This window comes from Penicillium concentricum (assembly GCF_028827145.1).
Source record: "Penicillium concentricum strain IBT 3081 chromosome Unknown utg000001l_segment0_segment0, whole genome shotgun sequence".
Taxonomy (NCBI): domain Eukaryota; kingdom Fungi; phylum Ascomycota; class Eurotiomycetes; order Eurotiales; family Aspergillaceae; genus Penicillium; species Penicillium concentricum.
This window is the reverse complement of record NW_026622754.1, coordinates 7953267-7981119: the sequence shown is the minus strand read 5'-3', so window position 1 is coordinate 7981119 and position 27853 is coordinate 7953267. Positions and strand designations below refer to the sequence as shown.

The following is a 27853-nucleotide window of genomic DNA, read 5'->3' as shown; positions in this document are numbered from 1 at the left end:
CTCCTCGCGTAGAGTTCTGAGATTAAGGTCCTTAATGCTTAGAAGATGTAATCAAGGGTATGTTATGTCTCGACCGAAATATAAATCAAACAAGTGCCCCGTCGATAGGATAATACACAGCACAGCACAATAAAGAAAGATGGATGGAAAAGCGAAACACCTCATAAATCGTACAAAGAAAATGGTGTCAAAAGACCAGGTTCCTCCTACCACTAGGACTCAAGACCGAGGCTCGAACGCTTAATCTCAAATGACCGAGATCCCTCAATCAACCCATCAGAGAATTTGGTCACAGCCACCCATGCCGGACTGAACTGTCTCACCTCGTCAAGAGCGGGGATGAGGCCGACTCGGTTATTGTCACTCCATAGACAGGTGATGCGGCCCCTGATAGAGGAGTCATCAACCTGGGCATGGGTCTCAGATGAGTCATGCTTTGAAAAATCAACATCAACAGTCCACTTATTGTCCCATGTACGACTCCAGAGTTGGATCCGGTTCAGGCCATCTGGGGACGGGTTTAGGAAGCGGTGGTCTGGAGCGGAGGAGCCAATCACACTGAAGTTCGTAATGTAGTTACCGTCCATGTTGATGCGGCAGTTACGTGTATTCTGGCCTGATACTTCGAAGCGGACAGAGGAACTATCCGGCTGAGGGTGGGAAATACTGAAGGAAATCCAGTCCGGCGACAACTCAGAAGCCTCAAGCAGAGAGTCAGTATCCTTGTTGGTGACGGATAGAGAGTCAGCACTGGGGACAACATGTGGTACTGGCGCAATCCAGGAGCACCGCTGAACTTGGTTTTTGCCTCGGAAAATCCAATCACAGGTCTCATTTTGGCCTGCTGCGCTAGGGAGCCCGTAGGTAACATCCTTTACAAATGGCGGCATGCCAGTCAATGAAGCAATAGAGATCCCGTTGTCGAGATCGACCTCTTGCAGGAAGAACAGCTTCAGGCGGTTTGAGTCTGCGAACGGGAAGGCGACAAGGTTGTAGATCATCGTCCCGACGAAAACAAAGAGTAGGAAGATAGGCAGGTGGTAGGTGTAGCGGTGGATAAATGGCAGCATAGGCGCAAAGAGGAGTGCAGTGAGAATGGAAATGAAGAGATAGACGATCAGCTGGGGACTACCATCCTGACCTGTCTGGCTGAGAGCGCTGGTAATCAGAAGAGCCAGCGGCACGATCAACATGAGAATTACGGGAGTTGTAATGAGCAGCTGCAACAGCCACGTCCATCGCGGCAACATGCCGCTCCACCCCTGCTCGTGTGCATATACGTTCGGGTCTTTCTCCTCTTCCTCTTCGTCTAATTCATCAGATGCACGGTCTACCCCAACGCGGACGTAGTTGGCAAAGGTGGTGCGGTGTCGCCCATGCAAGAGCGATGTTGACTCAGTCGGGTCCTCTTCAGCATCATCGTCCTGGTGCTCATCGGCCGATGCAGCAAGTCGGCTTCCCTGGGTACTAGGCCGTCGTGATTCAGCTAATCCACCGACATACTCTGACTTCGTTGGCAGAGCGAACAATTCCAGATAGGAGATCCATGTGGCCAAGAAGGTGCCGGCAAAGTAAAATAGCATGAAATAGCCACCAGCGAGCCCTTCCTCGTGCTCATAAACAGTGCCCACTACCATGAGAGACCAGGTAAAAACAAACATCCAAGTCCAGGTATAGACTCGGTGAAAGGCTGATGGGCGTGCAAAGTCTGCGACGCGAGATACAAACCAAGCCAAGAAGATCCAAGCTGAGATCATCATACTCCATACGGCGTATGAACTGCTGTGGGCAATTAAAGGGTTGACTTTCGTCACCATGTAAGCCAATCCGACAGTCACTGCTGTAGGAATTGAGATCAAGAATGGGAACCGGAAGAAGCCACGCAAACCACGCAACGGAATGTTGTCGTCGTTGATCTCGGAATAGACCGATGAGCGGAAGAGATACATCTTGTCAGCCTTTGAAAGAATGACACTGGTGATAAGCAATGTCAAAGGCGCCACAATGAGCAGAGTGACAGATAATGCAAATAGCGTGTGCAGACGGAATACGGCAAAGGCACTCCCAAACAGATCGAACCAAACAGCCCGAGTACCTGAGCCGCTAGGCACAGCTCCATCATCGCGGATATGTCCGTCGAACCGATCAGTGGTGTCAGAGACTAGCGCCTCTGTTGTAGTAACAGCAGTAGATAGCATATGCCAAAGTGAGTCTATACTGGTGTGTCGGGCATCATCCTGATCAGTATGATAACGAGCTCTGGGTTCAAAGAAAGCGACATCCAGACCGCGCAGGCCCAAAATACCGTCCAGAACAACATAATCCGTCTGGCTGCTAACAAGACCCTTTTCAAACCCGTTGGCACTCAAAACCGAGCCGAATGGGTGCTGTGATTTCGCATACGCCTGGGTGACCTCCGTATCTGAGCTGCGGAATAATGTAGCACGACCTCCAGCACCCGCACCCTCCAGGTTCAGGAATGTGTGCGCAAAGTGCGCCATTGGATGTTGGCTATACGCGCGTGCACCGTTCAGATAGTCCTCTTCGCCATTATTGAGGAGAACCACCAACCCGCGGCGCGGCGCATGGCCCGGTGTCAGGAAGTATTTCACCAGCTGCAGACACGTTACAACACCTACACCATCATCTGTCGCTCCGTACCCGGTCGAAACGCTGTCGTAGTGCGCGTTCACAAGTACTCCTCCCTTGCCAACGGGCATTCGGCCAGGAGTCTCCCACCAATTCTCTTTATTATCTTCCGAGCCGCGAATGTAGACAAGGATATTGGTGCCTTCAAAGTAAACGCCGACACTTTTATCGATGAAAGTCAGGTTAGACACCAGGTCGTCGAAAACAAAAACATCGGGCTTCTCCTCCTTCGCGTCACGGTATTCCTCGATGGATGGGGCGGACTGCTTGATCGCGTAGATGCGTTCGAGAAGCCATGATCGGACCTCGTCATTCTGGTGCGAGTTGTAGGGGTGAAAGCCTTTTGTCAGGCTTTGGAGATCTTGCCAGGCCTCTGTGAGGTTGAGGCCGTTGGGGCTCGTCCGAGGCGCGGATGGGACGTTGTGGTGAATCACCAGCAATGGGATGATCAAGGCGAGGTACACGACCGTAGTGATGATTGTTACCGGCCATGGCGTAAATGCCAGAGGGTTGCTGGCCTTGTAGGTAGCCATACCCTGTGCTGTTCAAGCTAAGTGGAAATGGGTGGAGTGGAAGTTGAAGTTGGAGTCGAATTTAAGGCAAATGCGGGGGTAGCTTGTGGTACTGTCATTACGGTAAGTTACATACATTTATGTACATTATGTTGTACATGTATGCAAATATGCTGCACAATCTTGCTTCACTTAACACAACTACAATTGAACTGGGAAATTGAGTGAAAGAAATGAGAATTGCTTAAATTCTATGCGATTACACATTGACAACAAAAAAATAATCCAAGTCCGTAATCGCTAACGTACTAATGCATTTCCCACAATAAAACAAAATGAAGGATAAGGTGATCTTTGCTCATATGGGTAGAAATATGTCTGGCTATTTGACCAGCAAGGAATCGCGGATAAAAGAAAACAGGGAATTGAGTAAAAGGAAGAAATGCGAGGGCCTGGGCTTATTTTCGACTGCAAAGAAAGGGGGTATCGTATCAAGTATTCAAAGGCCCAACGTCGATATAATCATCGTCTCCGTCGTTGATGACAGTTGCGTTCATCAGCCCAGCCATCTGGCCCTCGTCTTCATCCAGCTCTTCGTCATCATCGTACATCGTGGCTTCGGCTTCTTCTTGAAATGGTGGTTCACTTCGGTTCAAGTGGTCCCGGAGTCGATTGACACCATCACCGCTGAACACACAGAAGACGTCCCGTTGTTGTTGCGTGAACTCTGGGGGGCTTCTCGGCAGAACGCAGTGAGGTTTTCTTGCAGAAATTCTTGGACGCCGGTCAAACTCAAATGAGTCAGGCGTGGGCAGCTATTCAGCAAAGCGTGAATACCCTAAGCCGTAATGTCAGTATTGCATATCTTGTGCATCAAGACCTTCGATCGAGACTCACCTTCATTCTCAACTGAACGCAATAGCTCAGGTGAACACGCTCTAGACTGCTGACGGAAAGATGGTGGCCCATATTCGGCCGTGCCAGCGCTAATATACTCTGATCGGTGATAGCCTGACATTTGACTAGCCCAATTCTTCGGAGCTTCGGCAAGGTAGCCAATTGCTGTACACTACGGTCCGTCAAGAGGTTACAGCAGGCCAGGTCGATGTAGCGAATGCGGTTGCAGGACTTGACCAGGTTCATCACGGCCGAGTCTGTGATGTTCGAACAGTGGCCCAGGTGCACATAGTGGAGGTTCTTTCCTAACCTGCAAATGGCCATCACAGATCGATCTGTGATAAATCGGCATTTTGCTAGTACCAGATTCCGCAACCGAGGCGCTGCACGCACGATTCGCTCCACCGAGTCATCCCTGACGTTCTCGCAAGCGGTGAGATCGAGGATGCGAAGACTGTCAAATGTCATTTGAGGTAACGACATGAACGCGCTGTCGTCGATTTCAGTGCAGTGTGCGAGCCGCAGTTCTCGAAGATGCCGCAGTGTCGTGAGCAACGGGGTAATTGATATGCTAGTGACAAGTTTGCAGTCATGTAAGTCGATTTCCAGTATAGACGGGCAGTTCTCGGCAAAGGATTGAATGGCCCGGTCTGAGACATTAGAAACTCCGTTGAGTTTCAGCTATTCTACAATTAGCGACTGGTGTCAACCCAAAATCCCGCATATAATCCACATACCCTTTTGATTTGACGACACTTTTGTGATACAATGAGCAACGCGTCGTCGGTGATTTTTGAACATCCCGTGATGTTCAGGCCTTGCAGACGGGGACAGTCCCTAGACACCGTGGCGAGCGTATGGTCTGTAAGATGTCGCAATTCTGAAACATCCAGCGCCTGCAGATGCCGGTTCCCCTCCACCAAGTCCGAGACGCCCTTATCCGTCAAGTTCTTGCAGCTTGTCAATGTCAGCCTCTCAATCCGCTTGCACTGGTTGAAAGAGAGGATAGTTCCATCGCTGACATCATCTGACAGGGCAGATAGATTCAGTCTCTTGATAAGGTCTGCGTAGTTGAAAAGACTGTCCGGTTTCCCCAACGATGTAGTCACGCTTCTCACATTGGCCCAGGTGTTGCAAGTCGGGCGATGCCACAGTATCCCTACAGCGTTCGCAGCCCATCCACGACACACTAGCATAGAATTGAGCATATCTAAGGGCGCAACCAATTTCGAGAAGATCGCGATCAGAATCTCGGGTGGAAGGCGGCCGATCGGCGGCAGTGGCTCGGATGGTTCACTTGACAAGCGAGAATCGCGGAAATTAGCCACACCGATGGAGGATTGTGAGTCGTTGGCCTGGGCCATGAAGAAATCGGTGTCATCATCGGCGGCACGTTCGGGTGACGTCGATCCAGAGGTTTCGGAAGGGGCTGCACTTGAGCAGCGACCGGCTTCTCGTGGCCGATGCATCCTAGTGGGTGTAGATTCTCGTTTTGAAGTTCGCTTCAATATATTTTTCGGGTGTCGGTATGGTTGAAATCTCATAACTTCAAGGAACTTTGCATGGGCGGTGCATGTGAGACTGGAACAGGCAAGTCCGGTCCACAGATGCAGCCAGTCTTTGATCAGTCAATAGTCCTAAGACTTTTTGTCTGAAGACGGGTAGATGAATGTAGTTTTCGGGAAATATCTGCAGCAAGGTGGGTGCACGAGGGATGTAAGCGTGGTTTCGCGCGTATTTGGATGGCAAGGGAGAGGTTGACAAGGGCAGGTCGTTCAGAATGAAGTCGAACTAATCTAGATCATGGCCCCAAGCACCCCTTGGGTCAGATGCAAATGCGTAACCAGGAAAATCAATGCAAGTAAATGTGAAGGGATAAAAGCGGCGATGGAGGGGGAGATGAGGCAATGGGGCCGGGTTTCACAGTGCTGCGGAGTCAGTGCCAAGCACTGCTTATCGTTAGATAAGATGGAAGATGGTCTGTAGATTGTACTTGGGGATATAAAATTTAGATGTAACTCCTTTCTATAAGAGAAAATGAGAATTAGACTGCCTTGTTGAACTAGTCTATGAAGGTGAGATTCAAAGTCGTTTGATCTGACCTCGTGCTTGATCTACAATCGATCTACTCAATGCGGGAATACCGGACATCTGACCTCATTGGAATGTACGGCACCCGGGGAAGCCTTGCTTTCTTCCAGAACATCTTCCACATGTATTTAAAGTGATCTAACCATCTACCTAGAAATATATCTATCTCAGTAGTCTTTGTCTAAGCTTCTCTCGGAACCTTCACCCAGTCACGCAAGATGTTCTTCCGGATTTTGCCAGTGCTGGTTTTAGGTAGTTCAGGAACCACTTCCACTTCTCGAGGAATCATAAACTTGCTGATTCCGCTAACATTACGAGCCCAATCAATCAAGTCTGAGCCTTGTAGATTCTTGCCTTCCTTCACTGTAACAAAGGCTTTGGGTCGTTCGCCCCAATGGGAGTCAGGAACAGAAACGACACCAGCCTCCAAAATGTCAGGATGCATGACTAGCATAGACTCAAGTGCAACGGAAGAGATGTTTTCGCCGCCTAATTATTGTTAGCAATCTGGTCTTATCGCCAATTGAGCTGTTCGCCACACATACCACTGATGATGATATCCTTCGCACGATCAAGAATCTGAATCGCACCATCAGGATGCCAGACAGCCAAGTCTCCGGAGTGCAAAACTCCTCCTGCGAATAGTTTCTGAGTTGCCTCGGGGTCCTTGTAATATCCTCGCGCACATATATTTCCAACAAAAACAATCTCGCCAATCTCCTGGCCATCCTTACGAACATCGGTGATGGTACCTTCAGGTACTTCGGTCTTGATGACCCGACCTGGAAGACTTGTAATAAAGCCGTGGCCTTGGCGGGCCATCATCTGGTATTTCTCCTTGAGAGGAAGCACGTCCCATTCTGGCAAGTGATAGCCCTTGGTGATTGGACCGTATGTCTCCGTCATTCCATAAACATGTACAGGATGCAAGTTTAGGTCGGTCATTTGCTCGAAGAGAAGCGGCGTGGGCGGGCTTGCTGCCACCGTGACACGGACAGGCTCAGAAAGTCTCTCTGCTTCTTTCGCGTTGCAGAGCAAGGTGTTCACAGTCGGTGCAGCATTGAAATGGGTGATGTGCTCCGTTTTCAGCAACCTCCAGATTTCGGGGTAGTCTATCTTGCGTAGGCAATAATGGGTTCCACGAACGGCTGTCACTGCCCATGGGAATGTCCAGCCTATATGTAGAAATATATAGGTTAGTTATGCAGATCGATTTTAGATCACTCGAGTGGAGAAATTCCACGAACCCATAGCGTGAAACATAGGTAGCGTCCATAGATAGCGCGCACGTCCGCGGTGGTAGTTCAGACCAGTTTCAATGATGTTTCCCAATGTTGCCAGATAGCTGCCTCGATGACTGAACTCAACGCCCTTAGGACGGGCTGTAGTCCCGCTGGTATATGCCAAGGCAAGTGTGGACTCTTCATCCGCAGCTTGGCTCTCGAGTCCTTCCCAACCCTGAGAACCTGTAGCGATGTCATGCCTGAGGCCTTCCAAAACAGCCTCATCAAAGGGACCCGTCAGCTCACCCTCCGTTGCATCAGTATCGGTATCTACGATAATAGGGATGTGAGGGTATTGGGATCGATAGTTCTCCAGAAGTGGAACGTATTCCTCGTCGACGATGATCGCTTCCGCATCACCATGATCAAATATATAAGCAATGTCCTCTTGTTTCAGGCGATAATTGACAGCTGCAAACATGTCAGTTTAATTGGTAAACAATATATCTCCTTAAAAGGCAATTAGGTTACCGATGTTGACAGCGCCAGCTGCGGCGATTCCAAAAATCGACTCGAGAAATGCTGGGGTATTCGGACAGAGTATCCCCACTCTGTTGAATCCATTCTTTTTGAGGTAGTAAGCTAAACCCCTCGCTCGGTCTGCGGTCTCGCCGTAGCTCCTGCGAAGGATTTTGTTGTTTGCGGTTACATGGTAGATCGCTTCAGCCTGTGTAATTCTTTGTGAGATCCTTGGAACACCCTAGGTACCATCTGCAATGAGCTTACATTTGGTTCAACGGCAGCAGCACGAGGAAGGAAGAAAGTCGGGGATAATGTATGGGTATTAACACGGGGTTCAGACGGCGGTGTTGAACCTGTGAAATGGCCAAGCAGGCCAGACAACCGAGACTTCGAACCAGACATGCTATACCAGGGGGGTAGATTGATGTTTCTTAAAAAAAAAAAAAAGCACGCGTGTGTTAAACAACAGAGGTAAAGCGATGTTGAAGTACTGAACAGAGAGATGAAATCTCCAAGTTGGAGAAAATGCGGGGATGGGACTAACGCCGCGGCTAAGGGGGCGGGGGGTTCGGGTACTAACTCTGGGGGGTACCCGGACTAAGGGATTGAATATGGCCTCAATTTCGGGAAAGGCTTGATCTACATACGGCTATACTCGCTTCAATGGATTATGACGGATTGGTTAAGATGTGTGGGGACAGTGGATACAGAGAATCTTGGAAATTGAGTGTCACATTCTATAACTCTGGCTCTAATATATGGATATATTCAGAGTAATGTGAGACACATAGGCAAGATACATATGTTACAGGGGAAATCAAGGGGGTTACCAAGATATGAAAAAAAAAGTATAGGTCAAAGTATTTTTTGATCATAAGAATCATGTTGAACTCTTGAAAAATGTTTCTTTGGATTAAACCGCCACGGCGCGAGTCAACGGCCAGCTATTTTGAACCTTTAATCCCAATCGACTCCGTTTTCGACTTTTGAAAATTTCGAAGACCCCAATCCCCGAGCCGTCATGTGCGTCACAGACAGTGGTATTCATGAGTTAGGGAATCGGGACGTAGAAAAAGGTCGGTCGGCTTGCCGTTCAAATTCGCCCGCGATTCCATCCCAGAACTATCGCTCGACACAACAACCAGCCGCGCTAAAGGTATCTAGTAGCCATACTGAGCAAGCTGGGTCTTGGTCTTGCTGTCCACGTTCGCTCCCTGCTCGGCCTTGGCAAGAACACGGCGAGCGGCCTTCTTGCGCTCGTAGTAAGCCTTGCTCTTGACCTTGCGGCGCTCCTCGAGTCTGTAAAATGTATTAGAATTTGTCGATTGAGCCAGATCACACTCAGGTGATAAATCAAAGATTGTACATACCTGGAAACAACATCCTGGTACTTCCAGCCAACCTCGTGGCTGAGACGGCCAACGGTGCAGTACTTGCGACCGGGACGGAGACGCAGGACACGGAGAGCCTGGGGAACAACGACACGCTTCTTCTTGTCGTAGGGAGGGGGAACACCCTCGAAGACCTTAAGACGCTCCAGAGCGGCGGCACCACGGGCGGTCTTGTGGGGCATCATACCGCGGATGGCCTTGTAGAGGATGCGGGAAGGAGCGCGGAAGTGGAAGGGACCACCACGGGTGGGGTTGAAGCGAGTCATCTTGCGAAGGTAGGCGTGGTACTTGACTGTATGGCGGAATTTCGAGTCAGCTTTCTGATATCCAATTTGTAGTGCATTTCCTCCCCAAAAAAATTGGGCCAAATTGCCATCAAAGAACTGCCAGTTGTTTTCGAGTTGCGATGTTGTTGGTCGTTTCTTTCCTCCACATATTCACACAGTTCCCAATATCACACAGAACGCAAAGGAAATATTCGAGAGGGGGTTGAACGTACGCTTCGCGCGGAAGAACTCGCCGGAGATGTTGAGAGCCTCACATCTCACGACGACGATCTTCTGACCGTTGAGCAGCTGCTTGGCGACAGTGCTGGCCAGACGACCGAGGAGGTGTCCTTTGCCGTCGATGACGACCTATTTCCAAACAATTCAAGTCAGCGACAGATTCGATATGGACACTTTGGAGGCGAGAGTGGCGGCACTCAAGTCGTTGGGTATAAACGCACCACTGATTCGAAGGAGGACATCCTGGTGATCTAATGTCCCGTGGGATGGATGTTGTCGGCGGTTGTTGTCGTGGGTGTCAAGTCGACGCACACAACGAAGTCGGATGGCTCGATGAGAATGGGCTAAGCGAGGGTCCGCTCACTTTGTGTTAATGGCGAGGGTCGCAGCCCTAAGCATGACCAATCAGGGGCTATGTAGATCACGTGTTGTGTCTCTCCTGACTCCGCTCAGTATCGTATTATGTAATACTTTTATTTCTCACTGTGCGCCATGATGATTCTCTTTTCTTTGTGCCGTTAGGGCATCGTCTTAGGGCTGATATACCCTGTTCTAGAAGTTATTGTAAGATCGACTGATTATCTTGAAAGTTGCAAGGAACGGAGAGTTGATATAATTCCAGTGTTCTTTACAAGTACTTCATATTAATACTAACATAATTAACTATAAACCTTCATTTCACGTCCATGTAAGCCTGTTTCTTGTTGTAAGCACATTGAAAGTCTGTCTTATCGTTCTTGTTCGATTACCAGATCTATGATCTAGGCAACTTCAGGTGGAAACATTGGGTCCGATGACTAATGTATCCAACCTCGCCCGCGCGGGTCGAGGCCATTGTTTTTTTTCCCCCAAAGGAACTTCCTTGTAGAGATAACCAAGGCTAACGAGACTTTCCACTGGGCCTCATGTCCCACTCTTCCTATTCACTTGCGATCCCACTAAACACCAACAACCCGACTTGATTTCCATTCAATATTACACCTTGAGGCAGGGTCCTCTATATGCTCCAGTCATGCGACAAAAGACGCGTTTTGTCTGCGTCTCTGATACACACGGATATACGCCCTCCGAAGCCGGCTTCAAACTACCAGCAGGGGATGTCCTGATTCATGCAGGCGACTTGACAAACAATGGAAGCCTGAAAGAGCTCCGCAGGACAATGGATTGGATCTGCAAGGCCGACTTTGAAATCAAAATCATAGTTGGTGGTCAGTCCTTCAATATCTTGTTCACGCGCCCAGTTCACACTTGATGTATCCCCGCCATTAATGGGAGTTTTATCTTCGCTGCTCGCCACAATGCACCGTTTCGTTAGCAGGAAAACGTCGACCCCAACCCCCTAACCTTTTGAACAGGCAACCACGATGTCACTTTAGACCCAACATTCTACAGAGAGCACGGACAAAGCTTCCACGGCCAATTCCTCGAAGACTCACATCACTGCCTAAAACTCATCACGGAGTCGCCTTCGATCGTCCTACTTCGCCATGAGCCCGCCCTGATTCGCTTGACGCGAGCGGACGGACCAAACACAGTATTTAAAATATTTGGGTCCCCATACTCGCCATCCCAAGGAAACTGGGCATTCGGATACGAATCAAATGATGCTGCTGCGCTGTGGGGTCAGATACCAATCGACACTGACATCCTCGTCACGCATACGCCACCACAATCACACTGCGACCAGAAACCGAACGGAATGTTCGTTGGGTGTGCTGCGCTTCGTAGTACATTGAGCCTCATCAGGCCACACTTAGCTGTTTGTGGCCATGTGCATGAAGGGCGAGGGTACGAACGAATTCGCTGGCGAGGCAAGCTTACCAAGACAGAAACAGAAACACAGCCAGAATTTGATTCAGTTGACCATGCCACTCGGGGCGTTCTGCCACCCGTGGGAAGCAAGAAACAGAGCCTTGTTGATTTGACTGGCAAACGGGATAAACGACTAGACAACGAGGGATTTTCGTACCCTGGGCAAAGGCAACATGATCTGGCAGAGAGACAACCAATGCCATCAGCCTCACCAGGGTCAGAGTCATCTGCTGGAGTTCTTGAAAAGGCAAGTCCACGAAACCCGCCGAGCGCTCATCTGTCCCTGGGTGCGGGTAGCCCTGGCTCCAGTAGCCGGGATTTTGATTACGCCTTGCAAACACTAAGAAAGGAGACCTGCATTGTCAACGCCGCTGTCGTATCCACTAGTTGGCCTCACCAGGGGGGCAAACGGTTCAATTCGCCGATTGTGGTTGATCTTGAACTTCCCGTGTGGCAGGACAACCACGCGGTCGCGAACGGATGAATGTGTATGGAATTAAGCAACTTTGGGAAATTGCGTTTTATTCTGGCCCCATCGATCGTAACGGCAATCTTCCCTTTGCTTTGACCGTGCATGGTGGCTTGACGCCAGATTTTACCATTTCCCTGGGACATACACTGACCTGGGCTTTGGCCCTGTTAATTCTGGTGGTTGGATGCCTTGATGCTTCATGATTTTTAACATTGGTCGGCTAGTGACTTGATGCACGATCCTAGTGCTGTCAGACTACCTATGCTTACATCATTTCTTAAACTGTGCGCATTGTCCTCCAGGTGAGCCTGTCAGATTATCAACCCAACTTGAGCATAAGCTCCATATTGGAATACTTTTATAGATTTTCCTCACTAGATTAATAGAAAAAAGAAAAAGGAAAAAAGAAAAAAAAAAGAAATCATCACGATTCGCTCCCCTTCCAAACTATACAAACACCACTCATGTATACCCCGCATATAAACCCATCTGACCGATCTCAATCACATCAAGCCACACGCGCCTATGATATCACAACTTTGATATGTTCATTTTTAAACAAGTCATCTGCAATGAGGATCTCCCAAACTCAAAACACAGCGCTTCCAAACGACCTGTTAGTGGAGTCTGGGCAAAGATCATAACTTGAGCAAATGCACTCTCTTCTTGATACCCGATGTGATTATGTACGGCCGATCAGGTATTAATCATAGGTTGGGAATTTGGGTTTTCGGTTCTTCAGGGATTTGTGGAATACATTCTCCCTCGTGGGAAACACATGCTTCTCACAAGGGTTGCTGCTTACTCTAACCCATTCGTTTCTCGAAAACATTGAGTGGCTGAGCGGAGAGGCCAGGCCATATTACTTCGTACTTCGTACAACATAAGTACTATGTAATAGAGAATATTATTACATGAGGGGGTAATACTAGACATCATTATTGCAGCCTGCATTGCATCTGCATTCCTGTTTCCCGGGTAGCAAACCTACAACTTCGAGCCACGGCATATATGCATTTTAGTACGGAGTCTACATATATCGCTAATTGTACCTTGCTTACCTGACTACCTGGGCTGGTTCGACTTTTTTTGGCATTACTACGATTTTAACTATACAAATACACTCTTTCTCCTGGCTGTCAACATCCAATCCTGAATTCACCGACCCCGATCCTAGCGGGGTTGCGTGACTGTCAGGGAAGAGGGGTATCTGTAGATCACGGTTTAAGCGTATAAGGTTACAACCCTATGTTTCAGATGGAGACACTGTGTGACCTTACAAGCACCGCTAATGGGATCGGAGGATTATGGATTCGGCTGGTGCAGTTGAGTTGGGAAGAGCAAGTGCAGTCTAGTTCTTGCCTGGGTATAAATCGACCACTCCTAGACCAAAAAAGGGTATACCGCTATCACTATCACACAGGAAAATATCAAATGACAGAGTCAGGGAAGATAATGAGGGCTATGGAGGTATAATATTTGAGGCGGAAATTTGAATGGATGGGCCTTTCTCTCTTGAGATATGGGACACCTTGATACTAAATAGAAATAGATATGAGATTAAAACTAAAGCTATGGAGGTATCTAGGCAATCAAGTAATAATATGGTAATGCTGACGCGGAGTTAATCCCTCGGCATTTGCCAACTTGTCATCAGGGCTGCCACACGCAGTTCAGCACCGGTCTGGATAATTTCTGCGCCGCGCGGACCGCAGTACCGGGTCCAGATGACTTGGAAGTGGATGAGCCGGATGGTCCGAGACAGGAGTACGGAGTACAATGTACTCCGTAAAAAAGTAGTTTCAACAAGAGAGTCTGCAATTGTCTCATAGTCTACAAAGTACAAATTAATGGTTGGAAGATAGGTAGTCTCGAGTGGGGGGTATTTAGGGACACGTATAATGGGGCCGGTGTGGGACAAGTGCCAGCTGTTTTAGCGGAAAATTGGGTGTGAATCAATGCCTGAACGGTTCAAGGTACTCCGTACTGTATCTAGAGATCTCAATACTAGAAAGCATTCCATTGAAATATTGTAAGATTTATATATAGAAACATGGACATTCTTCAGAGAAGGAAATTTAAGCACGGAACCTTTCGGGAAGAGGGACATTACCATGGGACAAGTCAGGTACTGATTTACTTACTATAACGTATAGAATACAAATACCAAATCACCCGTTTCAGGTTAAACGAGTTTGGATATGTGCCTTGACAAGGCGAAAAAAAAAAGAAATAAAAAAAAGGTAGTGAGGCGATCGAACCTAAATGGGCCATAAACCCGCACTAATTAGATGAAAGTTGGGGATATGCAGGAGGGACTGGATCGAGAAAAGATGGAAAGATTGGCGTGACGATTTCAAGAGGGGAGAGAGGGCCCCTCGTGTTATTTGATCCCCACCATACTCAGGTTTGATTGGCAAGAATTTCTAACAAATCGGATGAAGTGCTCAGACCAAATAACCGGTGAAAGTAAGGATTTTAATAAAATTAGGGGAAGGTTATTAGGTTGGGCATCTCTGGCTTCTTTGAACGTCTCGATAAGATTTTTTGTCTATGTGACTCTCTATGTCTCTATATTACATATTAAATACCATTTGTGGCGCAGTCATTCGCCCCCTTCGGTTGCTCTAAGAGCCCGCTGATTCATTGTCCCATCTTTCTTTTCACGGTTAAACCGGCCATATTGTTGCCCTTTATCTCTTCTTGCATTGCAAATCATCTCCAGTTCATTCTGGATCGGTGTGGAATCTTTGCTACGTCAGTTGTTGACATTCCATATCTTCTCCACCGCTTCTTTCCCTCTCACTTTCATCTTCTTTCATCCCATTCAATTGAAAGCAAACATTGTCCACAATGTCCACACCACCAGATATAGACCCATATGCAGTACTTGGTGTCGCCAAGGATGCCAACATCACTGAAATTAGGGCCGCCCACCGAAAGCGAGTTCTCAAATGCCATCCAGACAAGATTCAAGATGAGTCGCAGCGGATTGCTGCCCAAGATGAATTCCAGAAAGTTCAACAGGCCTATGAACTGCTCTCAGACGATGTCCGACGGACTAAACATGACCAAAAAGTCAAGATAGCCGAGCTGAAGCGTGAACTGCTGGAACGCAGACGAACCGACTCTTCCTACAACTCTCCGCGGGGGAGTGGAGCCAGCACTCGCGAATTCCGCAATGGCCACTACATGGAGGAGAGGGTCCCGATAGAAGTCTTCTTTGAGGAAGAATTGCGATTCACAGAGGAACCACGCTCCACCACGGCTCGCAAATGCGAAGAGTTTGGCCTACGCCCAAAGACGAAACCGACGGAAGAGAAGAAAAAGGCTCGAACACCGATGAGCATGTATCATCAAGCGAAGGAAGAGCAAAAGACGGCCAAGGCAACACATTCCGACCGTGCAAAGACACGCGATCAGGAGCGACGACGACAGGCCGAGGAAAAGCGGGATACATTTGGATCCTATCCAGAATCCGACGAAGATACATCTGATTCTAGTATTCCTCGCTATCATACCAGACGGACTTCAATAACGCCCCGCCGAGAGCGAGATTCACGATCCCGACCATCGGAGTCCTCTCGTCGCCGTGAACACCGTTACGACGAGGATGGCGATGTGGACGATCACTGGCAATCCAAGTTGGATACTCAGTACTTCCATGCAGAGGATTATATCGCATCCAAAGCCCAAGGTTCCAAGTCCCCACGACGGTACCATGGTCACGACTCGGCGGAACCAGAGTTGTCCACTCCGCGATCCGCGGGACGGTCCACCCGCACCCGCCGTCGTTCTTCATCACGCGATGATTCCTACGAGCATCTGGAGTCCACCCGAACTTATGAGGCCAAGCCACCCAAGCTGCAACCCTCCGCAACCACCCCAGGTCTCAAGGGATCTTTCCGCCCTTCTTTCCTCAGCACTCGCTCCGCAACCACCACTGGCTTCGTCCGCCCAAAGCCAACCCGTGAGCCAACACTGCACGACATGTCTCGTGAGCGACTGCCACCGCGAACTTCCAGAATGCGCGAGCGCAATGACTCGGGCTATTCTAGTCCAAGTACCCCTGAAATGGTCCCAAGGGGCAGTTCTCCCAAGACCTCAGTTCGCTACAAGGTTGTCAAGGAACCCGACCATATCGTTGTAGAGCCGAAGTCATCAAAGTATCGCTCAGCGAGATCCCCCGACCGGGATCGCATACCCTCTACACGACCGACACCTAAGCGAAGCAGTACCTACACCGCGGAAGCCATACCCCGTTTTGAGACTCGGTCTGCACGCCCTTCTGCTCGTCCCCATCCGGACGTCGAATACATTTCCCGCCCGAACGAGAAGGACATCAAATACGCCAGGGCATACAAGCAGGACGATATCAATTACGCTCCAAGACGCCCTCATTATCCTTACTACGAAGAGGATGGTCGTCCTCCAGCTGTGGGGAGACGCCAGCCTGCTTATTAATTCAATTACCCATGAAATTCATGAAATACGATCACATACGACAACTCACGCCTCCAATACGCTTCAAATTTTATTTTAAAACTTTATCTACTGTTTTCGATCTCAGGGAATCGGGGCGTTCCTAATGCTCCGCTTTTTGCATATGCGTCGCCTGTTCCACCGAGCATCGGGACGTTTTTTTTTTTTTGAAGACTTCGATTTCCATTCGTGTTACCTGGGTTCTTGTCTCAGCTGCGCGGGGATAAGCAGACCAGGACCGGGGTGTATCTTTGTCATTGCCGTTAGCGCATTAGGGCGGGGATGGGTGTGGATGGTGTGTTGCATCTGTCTTGCCTCAAATCCTGCACTTGTGGCGTATGAAATTGTCTTGTCGGGGTCCTTGTTTGGGGTCTCTGCTTACTGGTGACTACATTTTGCCTTCGCCGTTCTAACTTTTTCGTTTTCTTTTCTTTTCTTTTCTTTTCTTTTTATTATACGTTGGGCTCCCGGGCTAAGCCCGTGGGCTGCCTTGGTGAACAATTAACGAATTATGCTTTTTTCATATGATATGCCATTACCTTGGTTCTTTGTTGGTTTCTTTGTTCTGTTTTTCTTCGATGTAAGACGGATATGTTGGTTGGGTTGGGTTAGGTTGGGCTGGAAGTGGCGGGGAAAGCCTCGCAAGTTTACGAACGGTGATTGGATCTTCTAAGAATAGACTGTTGATGTATCTAGGAATGTTCGATTAGTACAACTTTGGAAATTTTAGACTGCAACTACTGAGCTGTGATACTATTGGGGGCTGTTCAGCCTTGGTCTGTCAAGAGTCTCGACGAGGCTCAATATGAACTTGATTGGTGTTTCTCGCCTTAGGAATTAGGAACCAACTCAATGCAAGAAACTTTCATTCTAATCATTCCTAGCTGCTAATGAATCAATTGGCTGATACTTGTTCATCGGAGATCTTTCATTCAGCACGGCCTGGTTCCAGCGTTGGCCTGGATGGAGGATGATTAGCACCCACACTAAAGGCAACCTGCTCTTCCAATTAAATATGTGGTGGGATGGGCTGAATCTGTCGACGGAGATAATGCCACAAGGCCTTGTAGGCGTCTCATCACCCGGGCAAATGGTTCGCCCGAATTCTACTCTCGGCTGTTTGAACGAGATGCTTGCTTTGCCTCTTAATGAAAACTAGTGGGCTGAAATTGAGGTGTACTGATATTCCTGTTAGACAGTCCTCACCCGACTTGGAATAATAAGTTTAGCGGGATATGAGATTAGTTTGCTCTCAAGGGCCAGGCTACCGCAAGTAATTGAGCTTTTCGTGCTGCAGATTTGTACATTTCATATGTTCATGTATTTTAATTTGATAACAACAATAGGGGGCCCGGGGAAGACAAGCCGACATCACACCGAGCCCAGTTCCAAATACAGATGTCTATTCACAATATTGGTAGACAGTTGTTTCATGCCACTGGCATTTGACAAATATTCTAGATATATAACTCCTCAAAAACTGAATTGATATATGGTGTCAAGCCATACTACATACTGGCCAACGCTGGATTTTTCTGTAGCAGAATCTCATAGAAGAACCCACGTGGGATGAGAGCTCTGAGTGAGATTTGCACTAATAGAGTAACTTTCGCCTATCTTCATAAGGGTCTTCCATTGATTGATAACAAGTCATACAATTAGGCCCTGGTAATATGTCTCAATCGACTTGCAGCTCAACTAGCTTCATGATGGCTGACCATCTCTGCTTGTATCTGGTTCCATAAAAAGTAAGGATTTGCGCAGAATCCGACTGTCTGGCTTCGAATCGCAGGATGTGTAGCCCTGCAACATTCGTGGTAACAATCTACTCTTGCTCGTCGAGCAACCTCTATCACAACAGGGAATAGTATAACGAATAGTCCCACGCTAATGGGATCCAGGGAGGCTGGCTATCTTTTAGATTAAGTAAATGTGGCTCGTGATACTCTGGCATAGATACTATTGCAGTTTTATCTCATGCTACTGTATTCTCAAATCTTTCGAGTTACTGCCCTCCAAACTTCTCGTGAAGAGTGAGTGCACTATAGTTTTTATGGCACCGAGAGAACTTTGACAATTGATAAGCATTAATTCTGTCCGTTCGTGTGCAGTGTGCACAAGATTTCCCGTAGAAGCGTTCCATCATGGAACATTACCTTCCGCTTGTTCCTAGTCAGCAGAGAAATGCTTCGGGACTGCCGAGGCTTAAAAGCTCATTAGAAAGTCAAAATGAGATCGATACAACAAGCTACAGAGCCTAAAGTTGATAGATATAAGACCAACTCGGTGAGTCAGGTTCTTTGAACCGCTTTGTACTGTAGCCAAATAAGCGTCTTCTGCCACTTCTGCGGTTTTTGGAATAGTCATTTCATGTTGTCAGATTTATGCTCGCGTTAATAGAGGTTGGGCGAATTTGAGTCGACCGAAGCACTTATAATGACTAGGTCGAGAAACGATCTCCTGTAAACCGACGGTCTGGCCGTTTTTGAAATATGTAGGTCGATAAGTCATGGGGGGGCTTCTGGGTTTGTACCTACGGCAGCGAGAAACGAAACGAGCTTTTAGATCTTAGGCTCCACCAATCTAATAGAGATGAAAATTTTCCTCTTTGCTGAATGGGGTGAGAGAGTCGGAGAAAGACTCTAGAAACTCGATTTGTGCGGTACAATATAGGATGGAGGTCGATAGATGCCGGAAGCCTTTTTCTCCCCTGCAGGAGATAACCTTAATATGGCTGACTGTTAAAAGCCTCATGCGATGAAATAGACGCAACTTACCTAATGTCGGAGGGCTATTGCAGACGCACGTCAAAGACGCAGATGATCTATAGACAATGGGTCCCACCAGAAGTGGGCCCCGTGAACTGTCTTAATCCGTCTTCCCTTGTTGCCTTGATCCATATGTGAGAGGGCATATGTACTAGCACGTCTCAACTTCCTGTTGCCAGGAAGATAGACCCGTAGTCCATCGAGTTAACAGACCAGTTGCGCACGGACATACGCCACGATACATGATGCGCCACTGTGGGTTCGACGGGTATCTGCAGATCCCCCGCGATTTCGGATGTACTAAGGAGTACCGTCGATGCGACTCTCCACCTTGAATGAAGTCCTGATCACAGAAAATGTTCCTCTGAGTCAAATACAGGCAGGCCTTGATGTGGCCGGGTATCTTTGGCAGATCTCTTAGTGGCAGAGCAACCTCTCAGATAACGGTCTCATAAGGAAGACAAGATATCCCACCCGTGGACATAGCGAATGTATAGGGTGGGTTGCGGAAAAGGCGCTAGGCCCGCACTTTTTCGGCCTGTCCATCTCGCTAGTACGGAAGCACATTTTTTCTGCGAGGGGTTTCATCCGGCACATAAGCCATCTGTAAAGCACAGTGGGAGCAAGATAAAGGGAAGGGGGGCTGAGAGTTAGACAAGGAAAGAAGAAAAAGTAAATTGAAGTCATTTATAGGTCTCATCTCCTGGTCTCACTGAGGAAGACACAAGGTCTGGGGAAGGTACGATCTGGGGACAACCATCATTAAGAACCTCTCGATCCTCCTCTTCGCTTTCCTAGTATAACTTGTGGCAACACTCATCAAGACCCTGATCGGTCCGGAATGTTTTATTTTGGCAAGTCAAACAACCGGATACCGAATATGGACTTTTAAAGGTTCGACTTCATAATTACCGCATCTCTCTGGTTATCTGTGAGTTTGCTACTAATTTCCAGGGCTGGTCATTTTTTCTTATGACACTGCCCTCGCAGCTGACTCTAACATGCTTGTAGTGCTTTAGAAATTTGTGATGCTACCACTACCTGGTGGATCATCGTGACATTCGGTGATGTTCGTCCTAAGCAGGTCAATAACACGCAGGGAGAATTTTGAATATCCCAAGCCACGAAAGCACAATGATGCGGGCTGTCCGGATCATATCGCACGAGCAAAACAAGATATCACACAGTCACAGCTGAATATATGCTTAAGCTTTATCAATAACTGCCTTGACAGCAAGGGAATGTGCTAGCTCCGGACAGCAACAACCACTGTTCATAGGCTGAAGTGAGCCCCGGAATTCAAAATATCTACTGTTGCCCCTGTCATGCACGAGTAGTTCTTCGCTTCATTATATCCGACTCCGATGGGGTATTTTCAAAGAGTGCAACTACTCGATGCCACGTCACTGGCCGGCCTTGGGGAATATGAAGGCCCTACTGGAGGTCACCCTATGACATATTCCTTATCGTGACATTGATGCGTGCTATGGAATAGCGCATGGGCAGAGTGTCCACGATCTGATTAGACCAGAGTTATCAGAGTTCCTCGGGACTCACTTGTATGGTGTTTGATGCACAATGAGAAGAATACGGCAATTCTACCATGCTAAAGCAACTAGCTTTCTATCGTCTTAAGCTTCCAATTGTTATATGTGGACAAGAGAACAAGCTAATTTGTCAGGCTTTCTGGAATAGAAAGTTTTGCCAGGCGCCTAGCGAAGCGAAATGCAGCATATCGGACTACTTATATGCCATGCCTGTTTCTGATCCACCGAAGATATATTCCGGGTCACCTCGTCACTTGGTTGCACTGAAAACTATCTAACTTCTCCGTTTTAGACCTCGTTTCTTCGTCGTACAAACCGACAGCATTTCCATTCTTTTCACATTGTTATCCACGCCCCGCTCCGCTGAGCCGAGTATCGGAATTTGAGCCGCGCAGGCTACATTTGAACCAATTATCAATAACCTAATGTTCCTTCAACGTCAGAATTTGAGCCAAATCGGTTATATTAAGTGTTTCTATGAATCGCATTGCTTTTACTGCAGCGCCACAGTATACTGATCTGCCTTTGGTGGCCTTTTTCGTATGACAATTCTCCTCCTGGATGTACAGGTAACCTTAGCTTCATATCCCATATTTTGAGGCAACAAGTTAACAAGGATAGATTCACTTGTCAAATGCATACTAGATCTCATGAACCTGTTTCTGCTGACAGAGAAGCTTTCAGAGCTTAGGGTGATGACAACATATTCTCATAGCCGAGCATCTATGGCTGAATTTTCTTTTTACGACGGTACAAACAAGTGCCCAAGTGGTATACTTCATTACAACTAATATCGATATCAAAGCACACTATGGATATAAAGATAACCGAACATATGTACAAGAGCGGGGGACACCTAGTAAGGTATCATATATTAATAGCAAGCCGGTAGGGTTCCATACCTTCCTTGGCCCAATTGACTCCTTGCTAGCTCACCGTGTCTAAGCGCATACGCGCCGAGTCTTGGTTCTAAACTAGGACATAGAATGCACACATCTATGGATAAATCATGGTTAGAGTCAAATATACTGCAATGTTGCAAATCTCAAAGTGAAGATGTAGAGCTTACCATAGACAGACCCAAGATCATTGAGAACCAGAAGAAGGCATTCTAGGAACAAAGTCAGTGAGAACCGCAAAATATCGAGCAAACAAATAACAGCTTACATTTAGGATTGTTCGGCCACGGAAAAAGCGAGACTTTTGAATTGCAACAATAGGCAGCTGAAGCATCATGGCCAGGAAACCATATCCTCGAAGCTTCTTGGTAATGCAGCTCATGACTAGCTCGTGGAAAATAGAGCTGACGAGGAATGTGATGACCATAGCCACAGGCTGGGAGAAGTTGGATCGGGCGGGCCAGTAGACGTGGCGGAAGAGGAAGTGGTGGACAGGAACGTTCCACTCGCGAGAAAATTCCATCCTACGTAAAACCTGGTTAATAGATTTCCTAATGCATAGAACAGCAATTTCGGCTTACCAGTCACAGGAGTTCCACCAGTCTGAATAGAAGTGACGATCAGCGAACCTAGTCAGCTCTGCAAACGCACCCAGCACATATTCGAAGATGACGAGGAACACCAGCAAGAAGATGATCATGAAGGGAAAGAGGAGCATGCTGATAGTTTCGGCAAGGACGAGGGCCTTGTCTGTGATGTTGGAGAAGAGACGGAGTTGGGCGCTAGCCTCTGCCAACACGGGGACGATGAATTCCTCACTTGTCAGGGTGAGCAGGAAGATGCAACCAAATACAGCAGCGGCCTTCCAGCCAATTTCTGACCAGCGTCGCTCCAGTCGGCGGGGATACTCTAGCTCATAGCAAAGGGTCGGGCAAAAGAGGAAGTCAACATAGTTTCCAACATGCAGGTTCTGCGGGTATGAGATGTTGCCTAGCGGGGAGGTCAACTCCGTAGCCAGATCTTCGCGCAGCCTCTCCAGTGGCTCTCCCGGCTGGTCTTCGTCATGCTGTTTCATTGACGGCCGACGTCGGTGTACCTCCGGGTAATGAATGGCAGTCGGGGGCTCAGGTGACTTTGAGCCTGGCTTATCGAGGGAGGCAAGGTGGCGCTCTGTCTCGCTGAGATGTCCATTATAGAAAGCGTATGAATGCAGTTTCATTAGAATGGTCAGAGTGTGCAGCGTGAAGAACACCTGCGCAGTCCAGGTCCACTGCATCATAAAGGGCCAGCTGTTTTTTTTACATGTCAGCCATCCTCCGAGTTCCAGTTTTCAAACAAGCCACAAACTCACTTTATCCATAGGACCAACCAAAATGCCTCACCCAAGCTCTGTAAGATCATACCCCCGCGTGACCATCGCATCCACTGTGGACCACCCCGCCACAGCCGGTGCATAGGCAGGACAAGTCCTGAGCTCATCACCATGGCCGCATCACTCAGCCCCATTCCCCACACATTGGCCGTCAAGAGAGTCCAAACGCGCACCTGTAAAGGGTATCCGGTATCCTTAATATTGCGCAAGACACTGGTCCCAACCATGATGGCCAAGCCAATCCAAAAGAGAGTAAAGAACCCTCGGAAATTGTGATAGTCGCTATCGGGATCAAAATGCGACACGCGAGGCACATAGTCTATAGTATAAAACAGGCGATTCCGAGCGCGGACTTGCTTCCTCGCGGATGAGATCGAATGTGCCGATGGAGGAGCATCTTCGGAAATAGGAGTTGAGCGGCCACTGCGATTGCGACAAACAGATTAGCCATTTTCCCTGCATCCAATCCGGTGCAAATTGAGGGCATATTACCTCGTATCCTGGGCTAGCTTGTCCACTGGAAGGGGGAGAGCCATGTCGGACTTTGCATCAGGCTGTAGCGGCACGGCGCGCGGCCGGAGAGTTGCAGATTCATTCTGGGCGATGGCGCTAGACATCCTATGTGGACACAATTGCAGAATCGGGGGGTTTGCACATTGAAGATACTGAGATGGAGACTTGGAAACACCCAAGATTATGTGTGGTCAGCTTCCGAGGTCTGTTTGGTTTTGTTTGGACTCGCTGGAAACTCGAAACCACGGGCCACTACGTCAGACTGCCTTTATAGTACCCATGGACGTTATACAACTTACATATGAACTATATCGACAATACATATGTATGTTCAGAGAGGAAAACTGTCGAACTGTTGAATTGTTGGCCTGTCAAATTTCATATCTATCATGTTTGTATATTCTACTTTGTTTTTCTCCAAGCATTATAGATCCTTTCAATGTCAGACGTGTTATGTGCCTGTATTGTTCCTCGGAACTTGTAATTTCCAGATCTGCCACTTATGTCATACTGCCGAGGTCAGGTGTCAATCCAAAGGCGGTGTAGCTGAATTGGTATCAAAGAGTCAGGTGATTCAGGGTAGCCAAGCTAGTCTTCTTCCATACTAGTGCCCCATGCCAAGATGCCAGGTCGACTGCCATGAGGAATCAATAATACAACAGTCCAGAACTCCACACCAACAGCCTTGATACTTCTTCGTTTCATTGGTTTTATGAGCGCGGTGCTTGGTTTACCTTCTTGCGCCTGACTTTGCCCCTTCTTTTCCATTGAATATTTCTCCTCCTCGCCCCGTCGGGGGTCCCTCTGGCCGCCATGTCTTCCCGTAAGTGCTGCCCGCCGCCCCTCCTCTCCCCTGAAATGCATTCTGACCACGCAATCCAATTTGTTTATAGTCAAGCAATTCATTCGTAATGTTCGATCCGCAAAGACCATCGCCGATGAGCGTGCAGTCATCCAAAAAGAAAGCGCCGCTATTCGCGCCTCGTTTCGAGAAGAGAGTCATGACTCCGGCATCCGGTTAGCTTCAGCATCCATCTCATTCGATTATCCGATCGACCTCTAACCATTGTTAGGAGAAATAATGTCGCCAAGCTCTTGTATCTGTTCACTCTCGGCGAACGGACTCACTTCGGCCAGATCGAATGTCTGAAACTACTTGCCTCACACCGGTTCGCTGACAAGCGGTTGGGGTATCTGGGGACCATGCTGTTGCTAGATGAGAACCAAGAGGTGCTGACACTGGTGACCAATTCTTTGAAAAAGTAAGTCTCGCTGTAATTGACTGGCTGACTCTGTGCTAATTAAAATGCAGTGACCTTAACCACTCCAACCAATATATCGTCGGTCTCGCTCTCTGTACACTCGGAAACATTGCCTCGGTTGAAATGTCTCGTGATCTGTTCCCCGAAGTCGAAACCCTCATGTCGACCGCCAACCCCTATATTCGACGGAAAGCAGCGATCTGTGCCATGCGGATATGTCGCAAGGTTCCAGACCTGTACGAGCACTTCCTCGAGAAAGCGAAGAACCTTTTGTCGGACCGGAACCATGGCGTTCTTCTCTGTGGGCTGACACTAGCGATTGATCTATGTGAGGCGGAAGAAGAGGATGAAGAGGAAGGAGGACCCGCGGGCGTGATCGAAATGTTCCGGCCCTTGGCTGGAGGATTGGTTCGCGCTTTGAAGGGGCTGACAACCTCCGGGTATGCCCCCGAGCATGATGTATCCGGTATCACAGATCCTTTCCTCCAAGTCAAGATCCTTCGGTTCTTGCGTGTATTGGGTCGGGGAGATGTGGCCACCAGCGAATTGATCAACGACATCCTGGCCCAGGTGGCCACCAATACGGATTCCTCAAAGAACGTCGGCAACTCTATTCTATATGAGGCCGTTCTTACGATTCTGGACATCGAAGCCGACTCTGGTCTGAGGGTGCTGGGCGTCAACATTCTCGGCAAATTCCTGGCTAACAAGGACAATAATATCCGTTACGTTGCGTTGAACACCCTGAATAAGGTTGTTGCAATTGAACCAAATGCAGTGCAAAGACACCGCAACACGATCTTGGAATGCCTGCGGGATCCTGATATTAGCATTCGCCGGCGAGCGCTCGATCTCAGCTTCATGTTGATCAACGAAGATAATGTGCGGGTGCTAGTGCGGGAACTGCTGGCCTTCCTGGAGGTGGCCGATAACGAATTCAAGTCCGTCATGACGACACAGATAGGCATCGCGGCCGATCGTTTTGCACCCAACAAGCGCTGGCACATGGACACCATTTTGCGGGTTCTAAAGCTGGCTGGGAACTACGTCAAAGAACAGATTCTGTCCTCATTCGTCCGTCTCATTGCGACTACCCCTGATCTGCAGACCTATGCGGTACAAAAGCTCTACTCGTCATTGAAGGAAGACATCTCACAAGAGGGTCTTACACTTGCTGCGACGTGGACCATTGGTGAATATGCCGATAGCCTACTTCAGGGTGGTCAGTACGAGGAAGAGGAACTGGTCAAGGAGGTTCGGGAGAGTGATCTTGTCGATCTCTTTACCAACATTCTCAACAGCACCTATGCCTCCCAGATTGCTGTCGAATACATCATCACTGCATCCATGAAGCTTACTGTGCGCATGTCGGATCCCGCCCAAATTGAACGCCTACGCCGTTTGCTTTCCAGCCGAACCGCAGACCTGAGTGTAGAAATTCAACAGCGTGCCGTTGAATACACTAATCTTTTCGGCTACGATCAAATCCGCCGTGGTGTACTCGAGCGGATGCCCGCTCCTGAGATCCGTGAGGAACAGCGGGTACTAGGTGCTACCCCCGCTGCTAAGAAACGCCAGAGTAAGATTCTCCGTGGCAAGTCGACAACAAAGGTCGCCAAACCTGCAGAGCATGACCTGCTCCTTGACCTGGTTGGTGGGTCCGACGCCCCTGTTGCGAGCCCTACCTCGAACGGATCGAACACCGCCGATCTGCTGGCAGACATTCTTGGCGGAGACTCGGGCATGTCATCTCCCTCGCCGGGTCCTGCTGGCCAAAAGAACCCGAACAGCGCCATCATGGACCTGTTTAGCTCCAACGGTCCTTCGCCATCCCCTCAGCCCACACAAGCGTCTGCCTCGATGGATCTGCTAGGTGCAGGAGGCATGGGTGCCTCTGCGCCTTCGCCCTCCACCTCTCCCGCACCTGTCACTGCTTCAACCCCTGCACACACAGCGCTCAACAAGGATGGCCTTGTCCTTACCTTGCAGGTTCAGCGAAGCGGCAACAACGCCCAGATCCTGGCGCGCTTCCGCAACGACTCCAACTTCGACCGATTCACTAGCGTCGGCTTGCAGGCTGCCGTGCCAAAGAGTCAGCGGTTGCAGCTGAGCGCAATTAGCAAAGCTGATCTAGAGGCCGGTGACGAGGGCACACAATCAATGCGCGTGACCGCTCTGAATGGGGTATGTCTAGTTTCTCCTTCCTATCTTACACTTTAACTATTGAGTCTCAAACTAACCTATTACTTCCAGGGTCTTCCTGCCAAACTTCGCCTCCGTCTTCGTGTCACTTCCGCCCGCGACGGTGGAGACCCCGTCACCGACCAAGTGGACTGGTCCGAGCCGTAAATCAAGTTGGCGGCAGTGATGCCAAAATCTCATCCGAACGAATGTTTAATTTTCCCATGAACAGTCAAATCCAGTTCTATACTCCCTAGTTCTCTGCACCTTTCTCGCTTTTACTATCTATCTAGACTTTTGTTTTGCCATTGATTTCCTTTTCTCTTGTACTTCGTTTCACTACTTGGAGGGAGGGATTGTTCTTATTGTACATGTTTCAGGTGAAAGTTTTAGCGTATGAGAAAGTGCAGGGAGTATTACATCAAGACCATGTAGCTAATAGCCCATATGAGAGTTGTACCAGTGGTGCGTTCCTACATGTACTCATTAGATGCTACTAGTAGTATATGTTAAAAGTGCATTGTCACACCTATAACGCGGACTAAATCCAAAAAACTTAAACCGAAATGCAATAGGCGACCAAAAGCAAAGCTCTATAACTTCAAAAGAGAGTTCAGATCAACTGCAGTCTCCGCAAAAAAAATCAAAAGTCAGTATATAATCCCCAAAAACAAAAAGAGATAACTCCATCACAGGAAACAAAAGAATGCAAAGTCGTATGATTTATCCAAAATCCATGGCATAAGCCCAATCT

The 27853-nt window shown here is 48.4% G+C and overlaps 8 protein-coding genes across 8 annotated transcripts; 3 read left to right on the top strand and 5 right to left on the bottom strand.

Annotated features, from left to right (window-relative positions):
* Positions 1-212: 212 nt before the first annotated feature.
* N7517_003069 (M28 family metallopeptidase) lies at positions 213-3182 on the bottom strand (the record flags this gene model as incomplete). The annotated part of the gene is made up of 1 exon (XM_056720799.1): positions 213-3182. One exon carries the CDS (start codon positions 3180-3182, stop codon positions 213-215), a length of 2970 nt encoding a protein of 989 aa, XP_056584934.1.
* Positions 3183-3652: 470 nt separating this feature from the next.
* Positions 3653-5602, bottom strand: N7517_003068 (putative ubiquitin ligase complex F-box protein GRR1; the record flags this gene model as incomplete). Its single annotated transcript, XM_056720798.1, has 3 exons — positions 3653-3976; positions 4059-4739; positions 4796-5602. 3 exons carry the CDS (start codon positions 5600-5602, stop codon positions 3653-3655), a joined length of 1812 nt encoding a protein of 603 aa, XP_056584933.1.
* Positions 5603-6330: 728 nt separating this feature from the next.
* Positions 6331-8296, bottom strand: N7517_003067 (putative AMP-binding domain protein; the record flags this gene model as incomplete). Its single annotated transcript, XM_056720797.1, has 5 exons — positions 6331-6638; positions 6695-7324; positions 7397-7843; positions 7904-8099; positions 8159-8296. The coding sequence occupies 5 exons, from the start codon at positions 8294-8296 to the stop codon at positions 6331-6333; spliced, it is 1719 nt and encodes a 572-aa protein (XP_056584932.1).
* A 758-nt stretch (positions 8297-9054) lies between these two features.
* Positions 9055-10033, bottom strand: N7517_003066 (60S ribosomal protein uL13; the record flags this gene model as incomplete). The annotated part of the gene is made up of 4 exons (XM_056720796.1): positions 9055-9193; positions 9265-9577; positions 9785-9920; positions 10013-10033. The coding sequence occupies 4 exons, from the start codon at positions 10031-10033 to the stop codon at positions 9055-9057; spliced, it is 609 nt and encodes a 202-aa protein (XP_056584931.1).
* A 770-nt stretch (positions 10034-10803) lies between these two features.
* Positions 10804-12087, top strand: N7517_003065 (metallophosphatase domain-containing protein; the record flags this gene model as incomplete). The annotated part of the gene is made up of 2 exons (XM_056720795.1): positions 10804-10999; positions 11147-12087. 2 exons carry the CDS (start codon positions 10804-10806, stop codon positions 12085-12087), a joined length of 1137 nt encoding a protein of 378 aa, XP_056584930.1.
* Positions 12088-14928: 2841 nt separating this feature from the next.
* N7517_003064 (J domain-containing protein) lies at positions 14929-16539 on the top strand (the record flags this gene model as incomplete). The annotated part of the gene is made up of 1 exon (XM_056720794.1): positions 14929-16539. The coding sequence occupies one exon, from the start codon at positions 14929-14931 to the stop codon at positions 16537-16539; it is 1611 nt and encodes a 536-aa protein (XP_056584929.1).
* A 5302-nt stretch (positions 16540-21841) lies between these two features.
* N7517_003063 (putative sterol o-acyltransferase (APE2)) lies at positions 21842-23760 on the bottom strand (the record flags this gene model as incomplete). The annotated part of the gene is made up of 6 exons (XM_056720793.1): positions 21842-21868; positions 21942-21983; positions 22040-22295; positions 22353-23060; positions 23123-23566; positions 23636-23760. The coding sequence occupies 6 exons, from the start codon at positions 23758-23760 to the stop codon at positions 21842-21844; spliced, it is 1602 nt and encodes a 533-aa protein (XP_056584928.1).
* Positions 23761-24469: 709 nt separating this feature from the next.
* On the top strand, positions 24470-27267 carry N7517_003062 (AP-1 complex subunit gamma; the record flags this gene model as incomplete). The annotated part of the gene is made up of 5 exons (XM_056720792.1): positions 24470-24479; positions 24550-24673; positions 24730-24918; positions 24969-27102; positions 27172-27267. 5 exons carry the CDS (start codon positions 24470-24472, stop codon positions 27265-27267), a joined length of 2553 nt encoding a protein of 850 aa, XP_056584927.1.
* Positions 27268-27853: the final 586 nt, after the last annotated feature.